General features: G+C 44.7%; 1 protein-coding gene across 1 annotated transcript in view; it reads left to right on the top strand.

Moving 5' to 3' along the window:
- LOC128381796 (scavenger receptor cysteine-rich type 1 protein M130-like) overlaps positions 1 to 20,573 on the top strand; it is a 53,564-nt gene extending 32,991 nt beyond the window's left edge. Inside the window, exons 15-22 of the mRNA XM_053341831.1 lie at positions 7,057 to 7,338; positions 9,018 to 9,323; positions 9,418 to 9,717; positions 12,659 to 12,964; positions 13,108 to 13,413; positions 15,369 to 15,430; positions 20,229 to 20,375; positions 20,553 to 20,573. Coding sequence (XP_053197806.1) covers positions 7,057 to 7,338; positions 9,018 to 9,323; positions 9,418 to 9,717; positions 12,659 to 12,964; positions 13,108 to 13,413; positions 15,369 to 15,430; positions 20,229 to 20,375; positions 20,553 to 20,573 — 1,730 coding nt within the window. The remainder of the gene's footprint in view (positions 1 to 7,056; positions 7,339 to 9,017; positions 9,324 to 9,417; positions 9,718 to 12,658; positions 12,965 to 13,107; positions 13,414 to 15,368; positions 15,431 to 20,228; positions 20,376 to 20,552) is intronic.
- Positions 20,574 to 21,609: the final 1,036 nt, after the last annotated feature.

Genomic DNA, 21,609 nt, shown 5'->3' with positions numbered 1-21,609 from the left:
GTGGTGCTCGGTTGGCTTCAGGCTGAAGGCCTCAAGGCAAAGCTTAGCAAGTGCTCCTTCTTTCAGAAGGAAGTCCACTACTTGGGTCATGTGAGTTCCGGTCAGGGTGTCTCCACGGACCAAGGTAAGATTGAGGTCGTAGCCAATTGGCCCATCCCCACCACAGTCTCTGAGCTGCGGTCGTTCCTGGGCTTCGCCAGTTACTATCAGTGTTTTGTAGAGGGCTTCGCCAAGCTTGCTGCCCCTCTGCACAAAACAGTGGCTGAGTTTGGTCGCACTCAGGCTGGTAGGGCATCCGAGCGTGGGGTTATCAAGTGCTGGACTGACGAATGTCAACAGAGTTTCCAGGCACTGAAGACCAAGCTCACAACTGCCCCTGTGCTCGCTTATGCAGACTTTTCCCTCCCCTTCCTTCTGGCGGTAGATGCAAGCTGTGGTGGTTTGGGTGCCGTGCTCTCCCAGGAGCAAGCCGGTAAAGTAAGGCCAATCGCTTACGCCAGCTGCGGTTTGAGACCCACTGAGAGGAACATGGAGAACTACAGTTCCATGAAACTCGAGTTCCTGGCCCTTAAGTGGGCCATGACCGAGAAGTTCAGGGAGTATTTGCTGGGTCACAAATGCGTTGTCTATACAGACAACAACCCCCTGAGTCATTTGTCCTCGGCCAAGCTGGGCGCCACTAAGCAGCGCTGGGCCGCCCAACTTGCGTCGTTCGACTTCGAGATCAAGCACCGGACAGGGAGAAGTAACCAAAATGCTGATGCACTTTCTCGTCAGCAACCCCCTGGTCCTCAGACTGTGGAAGCAATGCTCCCTGGTACTGCTGTGCCCCAGCCTTTGCAGCAAGCTTTAGGGTTGAAGGTCGAGGTAAGTACAGCCACTATCGTGGCCTTACCAGAGCACACCTCCCCTGAGATTTGTGCTCTCCAACAGTCTGACCCTGTCATCCACCCATTGCTGGTGTTTTGGAGGCGGAAGCAGCGGCCCAGTCCGAAGGAGTAGGTTCAGTTGTCCCGGCCTGCATTGGCTCTGTTGTGGCAGTGGGACCGACTGGTTGAAAAGGATGGAGTCCTTTATCACCAGGTGTTTCGGTCAGACGGGGCGGAAACTGTGCTCCAGCTGTTGTTGCCAGGTGCGATGGTGAGTGAGGTGTTGACCAAGGTCCACCAAGAGCATGGGCATCAGGGAGTAGAGCGCACGCTGGCGCTCCTCCGGTCTCGATGCTACCTGCCTTGCATGTCCGCTGACGTGGTCAAATGGTGCCAGGAGTGCGAGAGATGTCAGGTTGCTAAGGATGTTCACCCAACAGCTCACAGCTACATGGGACATCTTTTAGCTTCACGCCCCTACGAAATCCTGGCCATTGACTACACCACTTTGGAGCCTGCACAAAATGGTGTGGAGAACGTCTTGGTGATGACCGACGTCTTCTGTAAATACACGATACCCTACCAGAGACCAGCGCGCCCCCACAGTGGCTAGGGTTCTTGTGTCCGAATGGTTCTTTAAATTTGGAGTTCCAGCTCGCTTACATTCTGACCAAGGCCGTAACTTGGAAAGCTTGCTTATTCAGCAGCTTTGTGGCTTGTCCGGTATTGTGAAGACACGTACTACCCCTTACCATCCGGCTGGGAATGGACAGTGTGAGCGGTTCAACCGCACACTCATAACCTGCTGCGCACCTTGCCGCCATCTCGGAAGAGAGACTGGAACTCGTGCTTGCCTCAAGTGTTGTATTGTTACAACACCACTCCTACTCCTACTCCTACTCTCTACTGGAGAGACCCCCTTCTTCCTGATGTTCGGCCAGGAACCCAGGTTGCCGGTAGACTTCCTGTTAGGTAGGGTTGAGAGCCCTGTTGGCGGCACGGTTCACGAGTGGGTCCAGGAGCACCAGGCTCGGTTGCAGGTGGCCTTGGAAGGTGCAAGGGAGCGCTTGCAGCATTCAGCAGACCGCAGGAAGCGCCACCATGACAAGCAGGTCAAGGCCCTGCCATTAAGGGAGGGTCAGGTGGTGTTCCTGCGTGATTTCACAGCTAGAGGGCCTCACAAAGCCCAGGACCGGTGGAGTTCAGTGAGGTACCAAGTGTTGGTGGCCCCAAAGGAAGGTGGCTCTGTGTACACCATTGCGCCAGTGGATGACCCCACTAGGGTCAAACGGGTGCATCGCACCATGCTGAAGGCTGTGGTCGGCATGGACTCGCCTGGTGACACCTCCTCCCCTCCTTTGTCCTCCGAAGGACCACCTTCTGAGGATAGCTGCTCTTTTGACTATGATCTGGTAGCTTTTGGGCCACAGCCTTCTGCGGGTTCTTCTGCCCCACTCCCTACTGGATCAACTGCCCTGACCCAGTCTTTACCCCAAGCGCCAGCTCTACCTGCCTCCGTTCCCCCTGAGGGTAATATGCCAGTGACCTCTTCTGCAGGTGTATTGTCACCTCTAGCCCAACCTGGTGGGGACTCCACTTCTCACGTTGGCTCCCCAGCCAGTCATGCTGGTCCCAGCCATGAGGCACCACGTCGGACAGCAAGGTCCACTGCTGGACATCACACTAATGTTCATCGCCTCCCACGTCCAGTGGAAGTGAGAGCAGTTGCTCCTCCTGCTGTGTCTAACGTAGTTCAAGTTATCTTTAGGCCTTGGAGCTAGTTCGTCTGTCTGTTCATCGTCGGGCCGACGATTCAGAAAGGGGTAGCTAGGATGTAGCAGCTTAGAGGGCACTGCCTTGATTACAGCCAGCTGGTGGCCGTTGGCCCAGCATTGTATAAATGCGGTCGTCTCACCGCCTCGCTGTCTTGCGCTCCCGTCACGTCATTTCCGCACCGGCTGTTTGGTATCGCAGGTAATTGCCACCTGCCGCTGCTTCAAGTTGTGTACTCTATGTGTGCTGACGGCATTTGTGTCCTCCGCCGTGTAACTGTGGGACTTCTGCACTTTGTGCTCCTGTGTTGGGTGGCATCGTTTTGTTGGTAGATGCCGGTACCTGTGTGACTGTCCTCTCTTCCTCACGCCTGTGCCTGCTCGAAAACTGAGGGGAATCTAATCAGCTGATCGTCACTGCTGCTTTGTCTCCACTCATCTCTGCTTGCCATCTACTCCTCCTGCTGCCTAGCAGCACCCGGTTTCGTTAGTGTGACTGTGGGTTACTGTCCTGGTTTATACAGCCATTTATACAACTGTATGCCCGTGGGCCTTGAGTGACTCTGCGACTCCGGTTGCTCGGCCGTCTCCTCTTTCCCTCTGGCGCTGGCAGTCTCTGCTGCGTCAGGTGCGTTACGGGGGATTGTACGGTGTGGCGGATTGTCTCACGGTGGCACACTCCAGTTTGAACTGGGCCCGGGAAAGAACTGAAAACGCTCTAATGTCCTTACAGTTTAGTGCAAGTATTAGTTTCATGTAAAAGACTTGCTTCGTTTAATATTTTGCTTATTTTTCCTTTTGGTTATTGATTTGATTTTGTTTCATTCCATTATTTGGTTTGATTTCTGTTTATTTAATTTAGCCCTATTTATCTTGACTGAGTTGAGTTGTTCTTTGTTTCTCCTTTTTTTTTGTGTGATTTAACTAATAATTTACCTTATTTATTATTTGTTAAATAACTTTTATGTTGGGCATTCTAGTCTATCATAGTCCTACTTGCCCACCTTTTCATTTTGATTATGTTTATTTTGTGATTAAGTAATTTTGTTTATTTTCTCCCCTCAGATGCTGCAGACCGGTGCTGGTGTCCTGGTGGTGTCGTCGTCCCGTTTGTGGGTGATTACACTGTGTGTGTGTGTGTGCTGGTCACTTGTGTTTAGGTGTTTTATTATTTTTGCTTTAGTATTTTGTGTTTGGTGGACCCCCCATTATCTCCTATCCCCACCTGTGGGCCGCAGCTCCTGACCCCTTTGTCTGAGTAACGTACCTGTGTCCTATTGACTAAATTGCTCAGTATTTCCTTGGGTGAAATTCCCAAGGTGACGTTGTCAGGCGACTTAAAATAAAATTTATATAACTTTCCACTCGAGGCCGCTACACTTCCTTCTAGCAGTCACCCAGCCATCCTGGTTTCCCGGCTGCTCGGGAGACACGGGGGGATTAGCAGCTACGCTAATACTAGCTGTAGGTCGACTCGCACCGGCTACAGGGGGCTGGCTAATTACTGGAGCTGACTGGCGTGTTGTGGAGCCGTGCTTCTAACTCACTAAGCCTCGCCTCCAAGGCTACAAACAAACTACACTTAGTACAAGTACCATTACCGTCAGGAGGCAGAGAAGGAGTAGATAAACACGAGACACACCGAGCGAGACAGAGCAGGAGAGTGAGAGAGTAGCATCCAGCTGCAGCCACGGAGCAGAAGCCGCTGATGTGACAAAAGCCTCTGGCTTGACGGAAGTGACGTAGAATACCAGAAATTACGATTCTGCCAATCCTTGCCGGAAGTGTCAGGCGGAAGTTAATCACCGCTCCGAGCGAAAACAAAAATAAAAGCCTAAAAAACTCCACATACGTCATTTACACATAAATCTATGAACTTCGTTGCAGATACATTTTCATCGTATCGATAAAATTGACTCCACAAGATTATAGGCTACTGTAAAACTACCTACACTAATCAAGTTATAATGTTAACGTTTCATGGATTTAACTTTAATATCAACATTATGAATGCAAATGTGAATATTATGTTTGTGTGGTGGTGGTAGGGGGGGTTCACTCTCTCTCACACACTCACAACAGGACTGAATAATAACTCAGATTGAATAGAGTTCTCAGATTAAATAAAACCAGAATTAATCTTCTATACAGTATGTTAGTTCTTAATGACTTGCCTGATTAAATAAGGGTCAAATAAATATAAATGAACAATTCATACACGCTATATTAAGCAATTCTGTTTTACTAAAAAACAAAACAACGTTCACTTGCAGTGAAGGTAAAACAAATGAGGGACAATTCATAGACGCTATGTTAAGCAATTTTAATTTGAAAAAAGAGGCCACTTCCGTCATGCCAGGGGCACTTCCAGAACGTAAGAGGCAAAAAAAGAACCAACCGACAAACCAGGAAACACGATTACTTTAGATGTCTAGCTGACTGCCTCTGTCTTCCAGAGTCTCCAGGTTTCTAAACCGGAGAGCAAACACTTTAGTCTGACTTGGTTTTTAGCTCCGTCTTCTAGTTACTGAAAACTGAACATGTTACTTTCACATATACATTATAACAGTCTGTGGCATATTTGGTAAAACAGATGTAAAAGTCATATTGAGGTCCAGTTTGCAGGTCAGTGGTAAACTGGTCAAATGACTCCTGAGTGAGTTCAATAATGAGTGTTTTCACTGAGATGAGCTCTGAGCTGCTGGAAAGCCTCACAGTGTTTGTTCAGTTCACAGCTCTGCACCAATATAAATATTAACTGTGTGATTTTCTCTCCAGGACTCCAGGCTGAAGATGATCACCAACCAGGTAAAAACAGAGAATGTATCTCATGTGGTCTGGGAACACCTCTGATCCTCCAGGAGGAGCTGGAGGACGTTACTCACACCTCCATCAGTGGTGGACACTCAGTCTATTTGGGTTTATGACCAAATACTCTCAAAAATAACAACTCATAGAATATGCTAATGTTAGCATTGGAAAGTGAAAATCCAGATTTGGTACAGTCATTACAGTTATGATATGCTGAAGAGGAGTGCCTCGGAGCGATCGGGAAGGAGGTGCTATGACTTTTGGTGTTTAAATTGCAATTTTCCCAAAGATATTCCCAAAAAATGGGGACATTCTCCATTGTAAATGAATGGGAATTTTTTTTTAAACCCACAAAATTCACATTTTTTCACCTTTTTTCAGAGTCACCTAGCTCTCTAGTACCTGCACAGAGAAAAATACCAAACAGTTTTTAGATAGCATGTAAACTTTTCAAACGAGGAGTGGAAGCAATACCTGTCTCACTCCCCATTGACTCTAATGTAATCATCTTTTTTTTTCTCAAAAGAATTTCCCTCTGTGTTCACACTGAGCTTACTCGCTCATTTTAATAAATATCTGAATAAAATAAACACTGTCAGAATCTGCCGGCTTCTGTGTCTCTCACGGTGTTTTCAGTTTTTGGACAGGAGTTACGGTTTTCTCACCGTTTGCAATTGTTCGGGACCTTGTCAGGAGCCAAATTCTGGGGGCAGATTCTCAAATCGCCGTAGCAACCGCAGGGCCTTGGCAACCTGTTGCTGGGCAGAAACTGAGCTGCTACTTTGTGATTGGCTAATTCCTGCCTGTCTGTTTTGCCAGTTAACTGAGCTAATTCATTTGAATGGATTAATTCATGAAGATGGAACAAAATGTACATAATATCATTCCATACAGCCAAGTAATTTAAAATAAAATGTGTAGTAAAATCTACTCTCTAAATGATTTGAAGATTTACTTAATAATTTCATAACAGGTACGTTCCTGTCTGTGGAAAAAATGAAGTAGACTTTAATTAATAAGTTTAAATAAATATTATTTATGCTTAAATATGATTAACATTCACTTAATATTTTCAGGGATGTTTAGTTGAGAATAAAGTACATACTCGTCCCGGCAGCAGCCCCGTGGCACTCAAAATGTCCCTGGAATTTTCTAGTTATTATTATTATGATTGGATTGTTTACAGGAAGTACTGGACATGAACTCTACTTATTGTTCCATTGTGGAACAGGCACACTGCCTGCCTTTGAAGGAGTTCATTAATCAGTCATTCAGGGACTCTGAGAGCAGATTTAACACCAGAAGGATCATCAGCAGTAACCATCTGGGTCAGTTGATGAATGGACCTGGATCTGGTGACGAGGCTATCAAAGTAGCAGGCTAGCTTAGCTAGCGGCTGGCCAGCTAAAAACAGCAACCACAGACAGCCCGAGTCCACAGAGGCAAGACAGACATATCAACAGAAGTAAAAACACTGCAAAGACCTAAGGGTTAGGGTTAGGTATGATTATGGACTACAGAAAATCACACAGATCACTTTCTTGTTTCTGTTCTAATGAAACTCACTTTATCCTTTTACTGATGACTCTCTTGTTTCTGTTCAGAGCCTGTCAGGTTGGTGGGAGGAGCCAGTCGCTGTGCAGGTACACTGAAGGTGAAACTGGGAGAGTGGAGACCAGTGAGTTTCTCTTTCTGGACCCTGAAGGACGCAGATGTAATATGTAGATATTTGGACTGTGGCTCTGCTGTTTCAACAAGAAGCAGATATGAAGCCTCAGACAGATCTGTATGGTGGGCCAGACCTGACTGTCTTGCGTTTGGATGTGTACTGTGGGACTGTGTAACATCAGATTCCTCTCCCTACATCGTGGAGCTCACCTGCTCAGGTAAGTCCATCAGTGACATCATCTCTGACAGTAATATTTTCCTTCCTCTGTCACAGTGATAGTTGGTGGTTTCCATTGGACTGAACTGTAAACTTATCCAGGACGACAGCATCCTAAAGGGTAGAGAAGTTAGCTTGTTCCTGGAGGCTCATTGATTCAAACTGAGACAATCTGCACCTTTAAGGATATTCACACTACAAGAGAAAGCAGCAGTAGTAGCAGTTTACAGTTACAATATACTGTATGTATATGGTATTTAATCATTTGTATGAACACAGTGTAAACAGAGCAGTTTGCTGCTCTCTGTCAGCTCAGTGTCAGAACCATGATCAGATGTACTGACTTCACACTAGGGATCAGCTTCATTAGGATTTTATCAATACTACTACTCTCATCAATACCACTTATTGATCCAGTTCTCCAGTGATCAGCCAGAGGATGAGCACAGATTCTCTGAAATGCTGACTGGAGCTGCATCAGTGGGGATGATGGAAGTAGAGTTTGGAGAGACTGCAGCAGAATCTGAGGCTGAGGTCCCAAGTTCCCTGGAACAGGTGGTGTTGGTATGTGTAGGGCCGAAGATGATTGCATCCATCTGCGTTTCTGCCTCATACATTTTGTAGAGAATAGAGATTCTTTGCTCCAATTTATAGAGCTTGTGGCAGAGACAGACACAGCTCTTACAGCCTGGTACGGAGTAAGTGAAGTCATGGGTGACTGTGCCCCACTTGCTTCTTTAGATCCAGACACCAGATGAATAAGATGGTTTGTCTAGATAAACTTTATTTTCTGAGATGACATGGGTCTAAATGTATTTTGTGAGAAAAGTGGCTTGAAAAATGTAAAAAGTAAAATGTAAAACTCAATATGTGGGAGACTTTATGGCGGAACAGACAGTTCTCTGTAGTCTGAGCTGAGGTCTGATAGCATGAGCTGCTACTGCTGAAAGCAATAATCTGACAGAGGAAAACAGGAGGAGTCTAATTCAGATTAGCTGTAGCTTCATCCATTATTCTACTGTGAACAGAGTTATGAGGGGCGTGACTACCTAATAACAGAGAGACTCCTCCTTCTAAACTTCTACATCTTCTTTTATATGTTTTGGGGTATTTCTGCCTTAATTGACAGCTGATGGTGGAGAAGTAGACAGGAAACAAGGGGGAGAGAGAGGGGTATGAAATGTACCAAAGGTCTCCAGTCAGAGTTGAATCAGGGACGTTGTGGTTATGTGGTGCTGTAACCATTCAGCTACCACGGTGCTCTGATCTTCTTTATTTTCTGATATCATGCATTGCTGTCCACCACAGTGTCATTCTCCATGTTACAGAGGTCTGTCTGTATTACTGGTTTTTATGTTGTTTGTCTGAAACTTTCTGTTGCTGCCTATCTTGGCCAGGACACTCCTGCAAAAGACAAGTTTAATCTTAATGAGGTTTTCCTGCTAAAATAAAGATTCAGTAGAAAACAGAAACATTCTACCACAAGATGGTGCCTGAATAAGACATTTTAAAATCATACAAATAACATGAACTATTTACTGTAGATAAAGACTTGAGTCAGGGTATGAATGTGCTCTCTCTCTTTATCAGTTGTTACTTTCAAATTCAGAAAAAGCTTTATTGGTATGAATGTTGCAGTTAAATATTCCCAAAACTAATGATGGTCCTCTCTCTCTCCAGACTCTGTCAGGCTGGTGAATGGGACTAGTCTGTGTTCAGGCAGACTGGAGGTGAAGTCTGAGCAGTCGTGGTCCTCAGTGTGTGAAGCTGACTTTGACCAGCAGGATGCAGAGGTGGTCTGTAGGGAGCTTGGCTGTGGGGCTCCTTCAGTCCTCCAGGGGGCGCTCTATGGAGAAGTGGAGGCTCCAATGTGGACCAAAGAGTTCCAGTGTGGAGGCCATGAATCTGCTCTCCTGGACTGTAGAAGATCAGACTCAGCTAGAAGAACCTGCTCACCTGGTAAAGCTGTTGGACTCACCTGCTCAGGTAGAAGAGGAGCTGCAGCTTTGATTTCTCTTCATTTCTGTTCTAATGAAACTCACTTTATTCTTTTACTGATGACTCTCTTGTTTCTGTTCAGATCTCATTTTGGTGGGAGGAGCCAGTCGCTGTGCTGGTACACTGGAGCTGAAACACAGAGAGTGGAGACCAGTGAGTGACTCTGACTGGACCCTGAGTTACTCTGACTGGACCCTGAAGGATGCAGATGTAATCTGTAGATATTTGGACTGTGGCTCTGCTGTTTCAACAACAAGCAGAAAAGAATACTCATACAGATCTGTATGGAGGATCAGATCTCACTGTCTTCATTCTGGATCTGACCTGAAAGAATGTGTATCAGCAGGTTACTCTTCCTACATCCTGGAGATCACCTGCTCAGGTAAGTCCATCAGTGACATCATCTCTGACAGTTAGTCTGCGTTCACACTGCAAGCCAAAATCCGATTTTTAGACAATTTAGATTGGAACCAGATGCTCTTATGAAGTCAGAACAGTCATAAATCACATGAAATCCGATTTTTGCAAACTAGATTGAAACCACCATTGGGAGGAAGTTTGGACATATGTGTCTGAGTCTGAACAGCTCCAAACACTCAAATCGGATTAGACTGTCCGTGACGTCTCTCTACGTCTCTACGCTACGTCACTTTATGCGACACAAGACCCGCACTTATTCTAGTTGTTGTTGCTAGGTGATATCACTGGAGGCAACGGAGGACGTCGAAAATATCAGTCCTTGGACAGAGGACCAAACCATATTCTTAATCTTTGGGGAGATGGCTCCATTCAAGGGAAGCTCGAGGGTTTATTGTTGCTGACGCTGTCGCAATTATGTGACATCACACAATACACACTAGGTGACATCTCTGCTCCGACAACGTTGTCACTGCAACCTGTCAGATTGGTCATTAATGTGGTCTAGTCTGAACAGAGCCACATCCGCTTTGGACATTTGCTAAAACCAGTTTGGTCAGTCAGTCCTAAACATCGGATTTGAGAAGGAATCAGATTTGCCTGCAGTGTGAACGCAGCCTTAGTTGGTGGTTTCCATTGGATTGGAATCCACAACAGGACTATAATGTATTTATATTTTAGAGTTAAAAATACAGAGTTTGCTGACATCAACAACAATGTTTACAACAGTGTCACAATATGAACTCAATACAGTTTTTCTCTATTGCCAAAACACAAAACCCAGTACTCTAAACCAAATGACCAGTTGCCTAAACACATTTAGTAAAACTACCCCCCTTTTGCCACAACCACAAACACAATTCACCTGTAGACACTGTTCACAAAACCCATCCCCTTTTTCTCAAAACTCTAAACACATTTTGCCGTGCTAAAACACATTTTGCATATAACTCTGCTCCAATATGCATTGTGAAGCTCATGTGATGCAAAATGCTACCCACAATCAGCAAAACTTGAACACAATGAACATACCTGGTGTCAATCAGTAAACACAACGACTCATAATTGAAAACACCTATTGCAAATGATGTGACCACACCTAAATAAGTCAGTGCAGTTTGCTGAAGGTTCAAAAACAAAAATGGATGATCAAGACAGAAGAAGAGGAGTTCGTGTCAGAGGAGGGAGAGGAGTTCGTGTCAGAGGAGGCAGAGGAGCGGGCCGAGGAGGCAGAGGAGCGGGCCGAGGAGGGAGAGGAGCGGGCCGAGGAGGGAGAGGAGCGGGCCGAGGAGGCAGAGGAGCGGGCCGAGGAGGCAGAGGAGCGCGTCGAGGAGGGAGAGGAGCAGGTCGAGGAGGGAGAGGAGCAGGCCGAGGAGGGAGAGGAGTAGGCCGAGGAGGGAGAGGAGCGGGCCGAGGAGGGAGAGGAGTAGGCCGAGGAGGGAGAGGAGCGGGCCGAGGAGGGAGAGAAGCAGGTCAAGGAGGGAGAGGAGTAGGCCGAGGAGGGAGAGGAGCAGGTCAAGGAGGGAGAGGAGGGGGCCGAGGAGGGAGAGGAGCGGGTCGAGGAGGGAGAGGAGCAGGCCGAGGAGGGAGAGGAGTAGGCCGAGGAGGGAGAGGAGCGGGCCGAGGAGGGAGAGGAGTGGGCCGAGGAGGGAGAGAAGCAGGTCAAGGAGGGAGAGGAGCGGGCCGAGGAGTGGGCCAAAGAGGGCGAGAAGCAGTCCAAAGAGGAGCAGGCCAAGGAGGGAGAGGAGAAGGAGGGCAAGCAAGACAACGCATTTTCATTACAGATGAAATGAGAGCAACAGTCATTGACCACGTCATTGTCCACGGCATGACATGACTCATTTTTGCATTGAGTTGTGATATTACTGCATTTTCTGCATTATGTAACTATTCCCATGAAATGCACACATCTATAGTAAATGCCCCAAACATATTTGAGAATAAATAAGGGTTGCTCAAACGCATCCTGGCAGTTGTGAAACTGTAAAAAGAACAGTCTCACACTGTGAAAATTGTGTTTTCAATTTTTTTGGTAATGTGGTTAATGATGCTCAGTAGTGTTTACATTTTTGCAGGCCTTGAGTGGTATTTTGGTGTCAGAGTTTGCTTTTGAGCATATGAGCACCTGTTTTGGTGTGATGAGTTTGCTTTTGAGCATATGAGCATCTGTTTTGGTGTGATGGGTTTGTTTTGAAAAGAAACTGTGAGGTTTAGTGTACGTAGCTTTAGAAAAGTGTTTTGTGTTTAGAGTTTTGTGAAAAGTGAGGGCAGTATCGTGAAATGTGTTTAAGCAATAGAGAAAAACTGTAATATCTCCATGGAAACAAGCAGAACCCAAAACCAGGTTTTACCATCCAATAATCTCACTCCTTGTTTTCTTCAAGTACTGATAAAAGAACTGAGCTTAAAAATACCTCAGGTTTTTAAGTGTTTAATACTGGTTCCAGTTCAGAAGCAGGTTTCAGGGGGCATCCCTACCTCAGACCAGTGTTAATAATTACAGTTCTCTGTAGTCTGAGCTGAGGTCTGATAGCATGAGCTGCTACTGCTGAAAGCAATAATCTGACAGAGGAAAACAGGAGGAGTCTAATTCAGATTAGCTTCATCCATTATTCTACTGTGAACAGAGTTATGAGGGGCGTGGCTACCTAATAACAGAGAGACTCCTCCTTCTTAACTTCTACATCTCATTTTTTCCTGCTCCTGAACTTTTCTCTCCACCACAGGGTCATTCTTCATCCTACCACAAGAAATAACATATTTTCTGTAGATAAAGACTTGAGTCAGGGTATGAATGTGCTCTCTCTCTTTATCAGTTGTTACTTTCAAATTCAGAAAAAGCTTTATTGGTATGAATGTTGCAGTTAAATATTCCCAAAACTAATGATGGTCCTCTCTCTCTCCAGCCTCTGTCAGGCTGGTGAATGGGACTAGTCTGTGTTCAGGCAGACTGGAGGTGAAGTCTGAGCAGTCGTGGTCCTCAGTGTGTGAAGCTGACTTTGACCAGCAGGATGCAGAGGTGGTCTGTAGGGAGCTTGGCTGTGGGGCTCCTTCAGTCCTCCAGGGGGCGCTCTATGGAGAAGTGGAGGCTCCAATGTGGACCAAAGAGTTCCAGTGTGGAGGCAATGAGTCTGCTCTCCTGGACTGTAGAAGATCAGACTCAGCTAGAAGAACCTGCTCACCTGGTAAAGCTGTTGGACTCACCTGCTCAGGTAGAAGAGGAGCTGCAGCTTTGATTTGTCTTCATTTCTGTTCTAATGAAACTCACTTTATTCTTTTACTGATGACTCTCTTGTTTCTGTTCTAATGAAACTCACTTTATTCTTTTACTGATGACTCTCTTGTTTCTGTTCAGAGCCTGTCAGGTTGGTGGGAGGAGCCAGTCGCTGTGCAGGTACACTGGAGATGAAACAGGGAGAGTGGAGACCAGTAGATGACTCTTACTTGACCCGGAGTAACTCTGAGTGGACCCTGGAGGAAGCACCTGTAACATGTAGATATTTGGACTGTGGCTCTGCTGTTTCAACAAGAATCAGAAATAAAGACTCAGACAGATCTGCATGGAGCATCAGTTCTGGCTGTCTTCATTCTGGATCCTCACTGAGGGACTGTGTAACATCATCACATCCATCTTCCTACGTCGTGGAGCTCACCTGCTCAGGTAAGTCCATCAGTGACATCATTTCTGACAGTAATATGTTCCTTCCTCTGTCACAGTCAGGGGCAGTAGACATTTTTTCAAGGGGTTAGGCAAGAATTTATGAGGGTGTCCCTACTAATACAAATTATTATTGTGTTACTCCTCTCTCTTTCTCTCTCTTTCTCTCTCTCTCTCTCTCTCTCTCTCTCTCTCTCTCTCTCTCTCTCTCTCTCTCTCTCTCTCTCTCTCTCTGTCTCTCTCTCTCTCTCTCTCTCTCTCTCTCACTCTCACACACACACACACACACACTCTCACACACACACACACACACACACACACACACACACACGTGATCAGTGTGTTCCCCTCTTAATATTAAAGGGCCTGGACTGGGACTAAAATTCAGCCCTGGATTTTTTGGTCTAGACCAGCCGACTACAATCTGCGTGCAGATACGGTCCCAACTCGCGTTCATGCACATTTAAACACACAAGCCCTTAATAACAGTACTATACTGAACAATATCCCTTATATTCTGGAGACTTGAATAGGCTTGAATTAGTTGTAACTGTATAAAGTGAAACTGTTGAACGGGCAATAAACCAAAAATACTGACTGAAAAACATATGTAAAGCATCATAGGCTATATATGTGTTATGTTGTTAGATCAATGTCCATCATGAACACATTGGACTGTGGGCACAAAGAAAGGTTCATGTTGACACTTAAAACACTTTAACTCTGGAGACCTGATCTGGGGGAAGCCATTATAGGTAGAAATGATCAAAAACTGTGAAAGTAGCAGATCTACATGCAACATGTAATGTAATGTAGTTTGTAATGTAGTTTATTTATACAGCCCTTTATAACAGTCCTTGCGGTGTACCAAAGTGCTTTACAGTAGGTAATAAATAAATAAAGAGAAAAATAAAAACAATTAAAAACAATAAAATAACAGTGAAAGCAATAAAATACAACAAAATCGAATAAGATAGAATAAGATAAAATAAAATAAAATAAGATAAAATAAAATAAAAGTGTCATCCTACTAGGTGTTAAAAGCCATCCTAAAAAAGTCCGTTTTTAGCCTGGACTTGAAGAGGCCCAGGTCAGTAATAGTACGCATCTCGACGGGGAGCTTATTCCAGAGCCTGGGGGGGGCAGCGACAGAAAAGGCTCGGTCACCCCAATGCTTATACTTTGACCTGGGCAGTTCCAGCATGAGTTGGTTTGTTGACCTCAGAACTCTACCAGGATTACGGACAGTTAAAAGCTCAGATAAATACGGTGGGGCGAGGCCGTTAAGGGCTTTAAAAACAAACATTAAAAGTTTAAAATCAATTCTATAAAAGACAGGAAGCCAATGGAGGGAGTTAAGAACAGGAGTGATGTGCACACGTCTGTTAGTGTTAGTTAAAAGACGGGCAGCAGCATTTTGCACAAGTTGGAGGCGACTGAGGGAAGACTGGGAGACGCCGACATAAAGTGCATTACAATAGTCTAACCTGGAACTTATTAGGGCATGAATGGCTATCTCAAGGTCGTGACGGCTTAAAAACATTTTAACTTTGGCCAGGAGGCGCAACTGGAAGAAGCTAGTCCTGACAACATTGTTGATTTGTTTGTCAAACCTTAGATAACTGTCGAAGGTCACTCCCAAATTTCTGACAGTTGAACTGAACTTTGAAGACAAGGTGCCAAAGCCAGCCGTCACAGTATCCCCAAACACAATACATTCAGTTTTATCCTCATTTAAGTGAAGAAAATTTCGGGCCAACCACTGCTTAATATCAGCGATACAGTCAAGCAGAGAAAATTGTGCACTGTTACTATTTGGCTTCACTGGCAGATAGATTTGTAAATCGTCTGCATAACAGTGGAAAGAGAGGTTGTGCCTGGCTATAATTGACCCAAGTGGTAGCATGTACAATGAGAAGAGGATAGGGCCAAGAATAGATCCTTGTGGGACTCCACAGGAGAGAGGAGCACTGGAAGAGGACAGGTCACCAACCATAACGGAGAAGGTTCTATTGGACAGGTAAGACGCAAACCACTTCAATGCAGTGCTGTGAATGCCAACATAGTTACTGAGACGTGACAGGAGAACTGCATGGTCCACCGTGTCGAAAGCTGCTGTGAGATCAAGCAGCACTAAGACAACAGGGCATTTGGCATCCACGGACAAAGTGAGTTCTAAGCTTGCAGATTTGTAATTATGTGGCATCCTTTGATGAAAATAGTGGTTAAGTGGTTAATAAAAGCTAAAACTAATCAATGAATCAGATAGTATATGAATATGATTGTTTTCCAATACTTTAGATAACTAGATTTAGGCCTAGTTGTAACACACCACACTATGCAGAGTTTGCTATTTATTATGTCAAGTAAAGTTCATAGACAGTTAGTAACCGTTCTGAACATTTAATGAGTGTTTATCCACACCATGCTGGCAAGCACACACCTGCTTAAGACTATAACCTTTTCCACATGGTGGAGAGTCTTCCTCAACTTGCTTCTGCACCACTATGGCAGCGGGAGCCTCACTCTGACACACCTGCTGCTGACAGGAACCACTGCTGCTAGCTCTGGCTACGCTGAGAGGAACCACTGCTGCTAGCTCTGGCTACGCTGCTGAGAGGAACCACTGCTGCTAGCTCTGGCTACGCTGAGAGGAACCATTAATCAATCATTCAATCAATCTTTATTTGTATAGCGCCAAATCACAACAAAGTTATCTCAAGGCACTTTCCACATAGAGCAGGTTCTAAACCGAACTCTTCAGGTTTTAACTTTAAAGAGACCCAACATTCCCACATGAGACACAGTGGCGAGAAAAAACTCCCTTTTAACAGGAAGAAACCTCAGAACCAGACTCAGAGTGGGAGAACATCTGCCTCGACCGACTGGGGTTGAGAGGAGAGAGAGGAAGGATAGAGGAGAGAAAGGAAGGATAGAGGAGAGAAGCACAATGAAAATCAACAATGAAGCTAGAAGGTCCGGGACTGGAATCAGTCATCCGGACGTCTCCAGGCCCAGATTACCTGTGAGACCAGAAAGCAGAGACAACTCCGGGGAAGAAGCTTAGCTTATTGAATGCATTAATAGAACATGAATGTTAATGGATATAGAGGGATGGATAGAGAGGGGGAGGGAGGAGGAGAGAGGATAGATGGATGGATAGAGAGAGAGAGAGAGGCGGAGAGAGGAGCCCAGTGCATCATGGGAGTCCCCCGGCAGTCTAAGCCTATAGCAGCATAAACTAGGAGCTGGAATCCGAACTATAAGCTTTATCACAAAGGAACGTTTGAAGCCTACTCTTAAACGTAGAGAGGGTTCTGCTCCCCGGAACCAATCTGGGAGATGGTTCCACAGGAGAGGAACCTGAGAACTGAAGGCTCTGCCTCCTGTTCTACTTTTAGAGATACTAGGAACCACAAGTAGACCTGCATGCTGGGAGCGCAGTGTTCTAGTAGGTTCATAAGGTTCTATGAGCTGGGAGCGCAGTGTTCTAGTAGGTTCATAAGGTTCTATCAGTTCTTTAAGATATGATGGAGCCTGACCATTGAGAGCTTTGAGGGTGAGGAGGAGGATTTTGAATTCTATTCTGAGTTTTACAGGAAGCCGATGCAGTGAAGCCAAGATGGGAGTAATATGATCTCTCTTTCTAGTTTTTGTCAGAACTCGAGCAGCTGCATTCTGGACCAGCTGGAGAGTCTTTAGAGACTTGTTAGGACAGCCTGATAATAATGAATTACAATAGTCCAGCCTAGAAGTAACAAATGCATGGACTAGTTTTTCAGCATCATTGTGAGACAGGAAGTGTCTAATTCTTGCAATATTACGCAGATGAAAGAAGGCAGTCCTTGAAATATGTTTTATGTGGGAATTAAAGGACAGATCCTGATCAAATATAACTCCTAGGTTCCTTACAGTGGAGCTGGAGGCCAGATTAATGCCATCCAGAGTAGTTATGTCATCACATAATGAGTTTCTGAGGTGTTTAGGACCAAGCACAATAACTTAAGTTTTTTCAGAGTTTAATAACAGGAAGTTACAGGTCGTCCAGGCCTTTATGTCCTTAATGCATGTTTGTAGCTTAGTTAATTGGTTAATTTCATTTGGCTTTATTGATAGGTATAATTGAGTATCATCTGCATAACAATGAAAATTTATTGAGTGTTTCCAGATAATGTTTCCTAAAGGAAGCATATATAAGGAGAATAGTATTGGTCCAAGCACTGAGCCTTGAGGAACACCATGTCTAACTTTTGTTTGCATGGAGGATTTATCATGAACATTTACAAACTGAAATCTATCAGATAAATATGATTTAAACCATTTTAATGCGGTTTCTTTAATGCCAATTAAATGTTGAAGTCTCTGCAAGAGGATTTGATGATCAATAGTATCAAAGGCAGCACTAAGGTCTAACAGGATGAGGACTGAGAGAAGTCCATTGTCTGATGAGGTTAAAAGGTCATTTGTAACTTTTACTAGTGCGGTCTCTGTGCTATGATGAGCTCTAAATCCAGACTGAAAATCCTCAAATAAACTGTTACTATGGAGAAAGTTACACAGCTGATTAGCATCTGCTTTCTCAAGGATCTTAGAGAGAAAGGGAAGGTTCGATATCGGTCTATAGTTGGCTAGAACCTCTGAATCAAGAGTAGGCTTTTTAAGAAGTGGTTTAATTACAGCTACCTTAAAGGACTGTGGTACATAACCTGTCACCAAAGACAGATTAATCATATCTAACAAGGAAGTGCTAACTGAGGGGAATACTTCCTTGGGCAGACTAGTTGGAATCGGGTCTAAGAAACAAGTTGATGGTTTGGATGAAGAAATCATTGAAGTTAATTCTGTAAAGTCGACTGGAGAGAAACAGTCTAAAGTATCAGGTTTAACAGCGATTTCTAGGTATTCTGTGTTAGAGGATAAATCACTGCTTATTGATGGCAGGAGGTGATTGATTGTGTCCCTAATAGTTAAAATTGTATCATTAAAGAAACTGACGAAGTCATCACTACTAAGAGTTAAAGGAATACATGGATCAGTGGTATTGTGGCTCTTTGCCAGTGCTGCCACTGCTGCTAGTGGTTTCCATTGGACTGAACTGTAAACTTATCCAGGACGACAGCATCCGAAAGGGTAGAGAAGTTAGCTTGTTCCTGAAGGCTCATTGACTCAAACTGAGACAATCTGCACCTTTAAGGATATTCACACTACAAGAGAAGGCAGCAGTAGTTGCAGTTTAGAGTTACAATATACTGTATATATATGGTGTTTGGGTGCAGTTATTTTGTGACCGTTGAAAGTTATGAATCTGATCGAGTAGCTATGATATGTGGAGTTTCTCAGGGGTTAGTTGCATGAAAACAGGAGGCGTATAATTCAGATTAGCTGTAGCTTCATCCATTATTCTACTGTGAACAGAGTTATGAGGGGCGTGACTACCTAATAACAGAGAGACTCCTCCTCTTAAAATTCTACATCTTCTTTTTTCCTGCTCCTAAACATTGCTGTCCACTGCAAGGTCATTCTTCATCCTACCACCAGAAATAACATGAACTACTTTCTGTAGATAAAGACTTGAGTCAGGGTGTGAATGTGCTCTCTCTCTTTATTAGTCGTTACTTTCAAATTCAGAAAAAGCTTTATTGGTATGAATGTTGCAGTTAAATATTCCCAAAACTAATGATGGTCCTCTCTCTCTCCAGACTCTGTCAGGCTGGTGAATGGGACTAGTCTGTGTTCAGGCAGACTGGAGGTGAAGTCTGAGCAGTCGTGGTCCTCAGTGTGTGAAGCTGACTTTGACCAGCAGGATGCAGAGGTGGTCTGTAGGGAGCTTGGCTGTGGGGCTCCTTCAGTCCTCCAGGGGGCGCTCTATGGAGAAGTGGAGGCTCCAATGTGGACCAAAGAGTTCCAGTGTGGAGGCAATGAGTCTGCTCTCCTGGACTGTAGAAGATCAGACTCAGCTAGAAGAACCTGCTCACCTGGTAAAGCTGTTGGACTCACCTGCTCAGGTAGAAGAGGAGCTGCAGCTTTGATTTGTCTTCATTTCTGTTCTAATGAAACTCACTTTATTCTTTTACTGATGACTCTCTTGTTTCTGTTCAGAGCCTGTCAGGTTGGTGGGAGGAGCCAGTCGCTGTGCAGGTACACTGGAGGTGAAACAGGGAGAGTGGAGACCAGTGAGTTACCGTGACGGGTTCCTGAGTTACTCTGAGTGGACCCTGAAGGATGCAGATGTAACATGTAGATATTTGGACTGTGGCTATGCTGTTTCAACAAGAATCAGATATGAAACCTCACGTATACCTGTATGGTGGATCGGATATTTATGTCTTCATTCTGGATCTGCACTGAGGGACTGTGTAGAATCAGGTTCCTCTTCCTTCTTCCTGGAGCTCACCTGCTCAGGTAAGTCCATCAGTGACATCATCTCTGACAGTAATATTTTCCTTCCTCTGTCACAGTGATAGTTGGTGGTTTCCATTGGACTGAACTGTAAACTTATCCAGGACGACAGCATCCTAAAGGGTAGAGAAGTTAGCTTGTTCCTGGAGGCTCATTGATTCAAACTGAGACAATCTGCACCTTTAAGGATATTCACACTACAAGAGAAAGCAGCAGTAGTAGCAGTTTACAGTTACAATATACTGTATGTATATGGTATTTAATCATTTGTATGAACACAGTGTAAACAGAGCAGTTTGCTGCTCTCTGTCAGCTCAGTGTCAGAACCATGATCAGATGTACTGACTTCACACTAGGGATCAGTTTCATTAGGATTTTATCAATACTATTACTCTTATCAATACCTCTTATTAATCCAGTTCTCCAGTGTTCAGCCAGAGGATGAGCACAGATTCTCTGAAATGCTGACTGGAGATGCATCAGCGGGGATGATGGAAGTAGAGGTTGGAGAGACTGCAGCAGAATCAGAGGCTGAGGTCCCAAGTTCCCTGGAACAGGTGGTGTTGGTATGTTTAGGGCCGAAGATGATTGCATCCATCTTCGTTTCTGCCTCATACATTTTGTAGAGAGTAAACGTTCTTTGCTCCAATTTATAGAGCTTGTGGCAGAGACAGACACAGCTCTTACAGCTTGGTACGGAGTAAGTGAAGTCATGGCTGACTGTGCCCCACTTGCTTCTTTAGATCCAGACACCAGATGAATAAGATGGTTTGTCTAGATAAACTTTATTTTCTGAGATGACGTGTGTCTAAATGTATTTTGTGAGAAAAGTGGCTTGAAAAATGTAAAAAGTAAAATGTAAAAATCAATATGTGGGAGAGCTTTATGGCGGAACAGACAGTTCTCTGTAGTCTGAGCTGAGGTCTGATAGCATGAGCTGCTACTGCTGAAAGCAATAATCTGACAGAGGAAAACAGGAGGAGTCTAATTCAGATTAGTTGTAGCTTCATCCATTATTCTACTGTGAACAGAGTTATGAGGGGTGTGACTACCTAATAACAGAGAGACTCCTCCTTTTAAACTTTTACATCTTCTTTGATATGTTTTGGGGTATTTCTGCCTTAATTGGCAGCTGATGGTGGAGAAGTAGACAGGAAACAAGGGGGAGAGAGAGGGGTATGAAATGTACCAAAGGTCTCCAGTCAGAGTTGAATCAGGGACGTTGTGGTTATGTGGTGCTGTAACCATTCAGCTACCACGGTGCTCTGATCCTCTTTATTTTCTGATATCATGCATTGCTGTCAACCACAGTGTCATTCTTCATGTTACAGAGGTCTGTCTGTATTACTGGTTTTTATGTTTGTCTGAAACTTTCTGTTGCTGCCTGTCTTGGCCAGGACACTCCTGCAAAAGACAAGTTTAATCTTAATGAGGTTTTCCTGCTAAAATAAAGATTCAGTAGAAAACAGAAACCTTCTACCACAAGATGGTGCCTGAATAAGACATTGTAATGTCATACAATTAACATGAACTATTTCCTGTAGATAAAGACTTGAGTCAGGGTATGAATGTGCTCTCTCTCTTTATCAGTTGTTACCTTCAAATTCAGAAAAAGCTTTATTGGTATGAATGTTGCAGTTAAATATTCCCAAAACTAATGACGGTCCTCTCTCTCTCCAGACTCTGTCAGGCTGGTGAATGGGACTAGTCTGTGTTCAGGGAGACTGGAGGTGAAGTCTGAGCAGTCGTGGTCCTCAGTGTGTGAAGCTGACTTTGACCAGCAGGATGCAGAGGTGGTCT

Source organism: Scomber japonicus, chromosome 20 (genome assembly GCF_027409825.1).
Source record: "Scomber japonicus isolate fScoJap1 chromosome 20, fScoJap1.pri, whole genome shotgun sequence".
NCBI lineage: Eukaryota > Metazoa > Chordata > Actinopteri > Scombriformes > Scombridae > Scomber > Scomber japonicus.
This window is presented reverse-complemented; position numbering and strand designations above follow the sequence as displayed.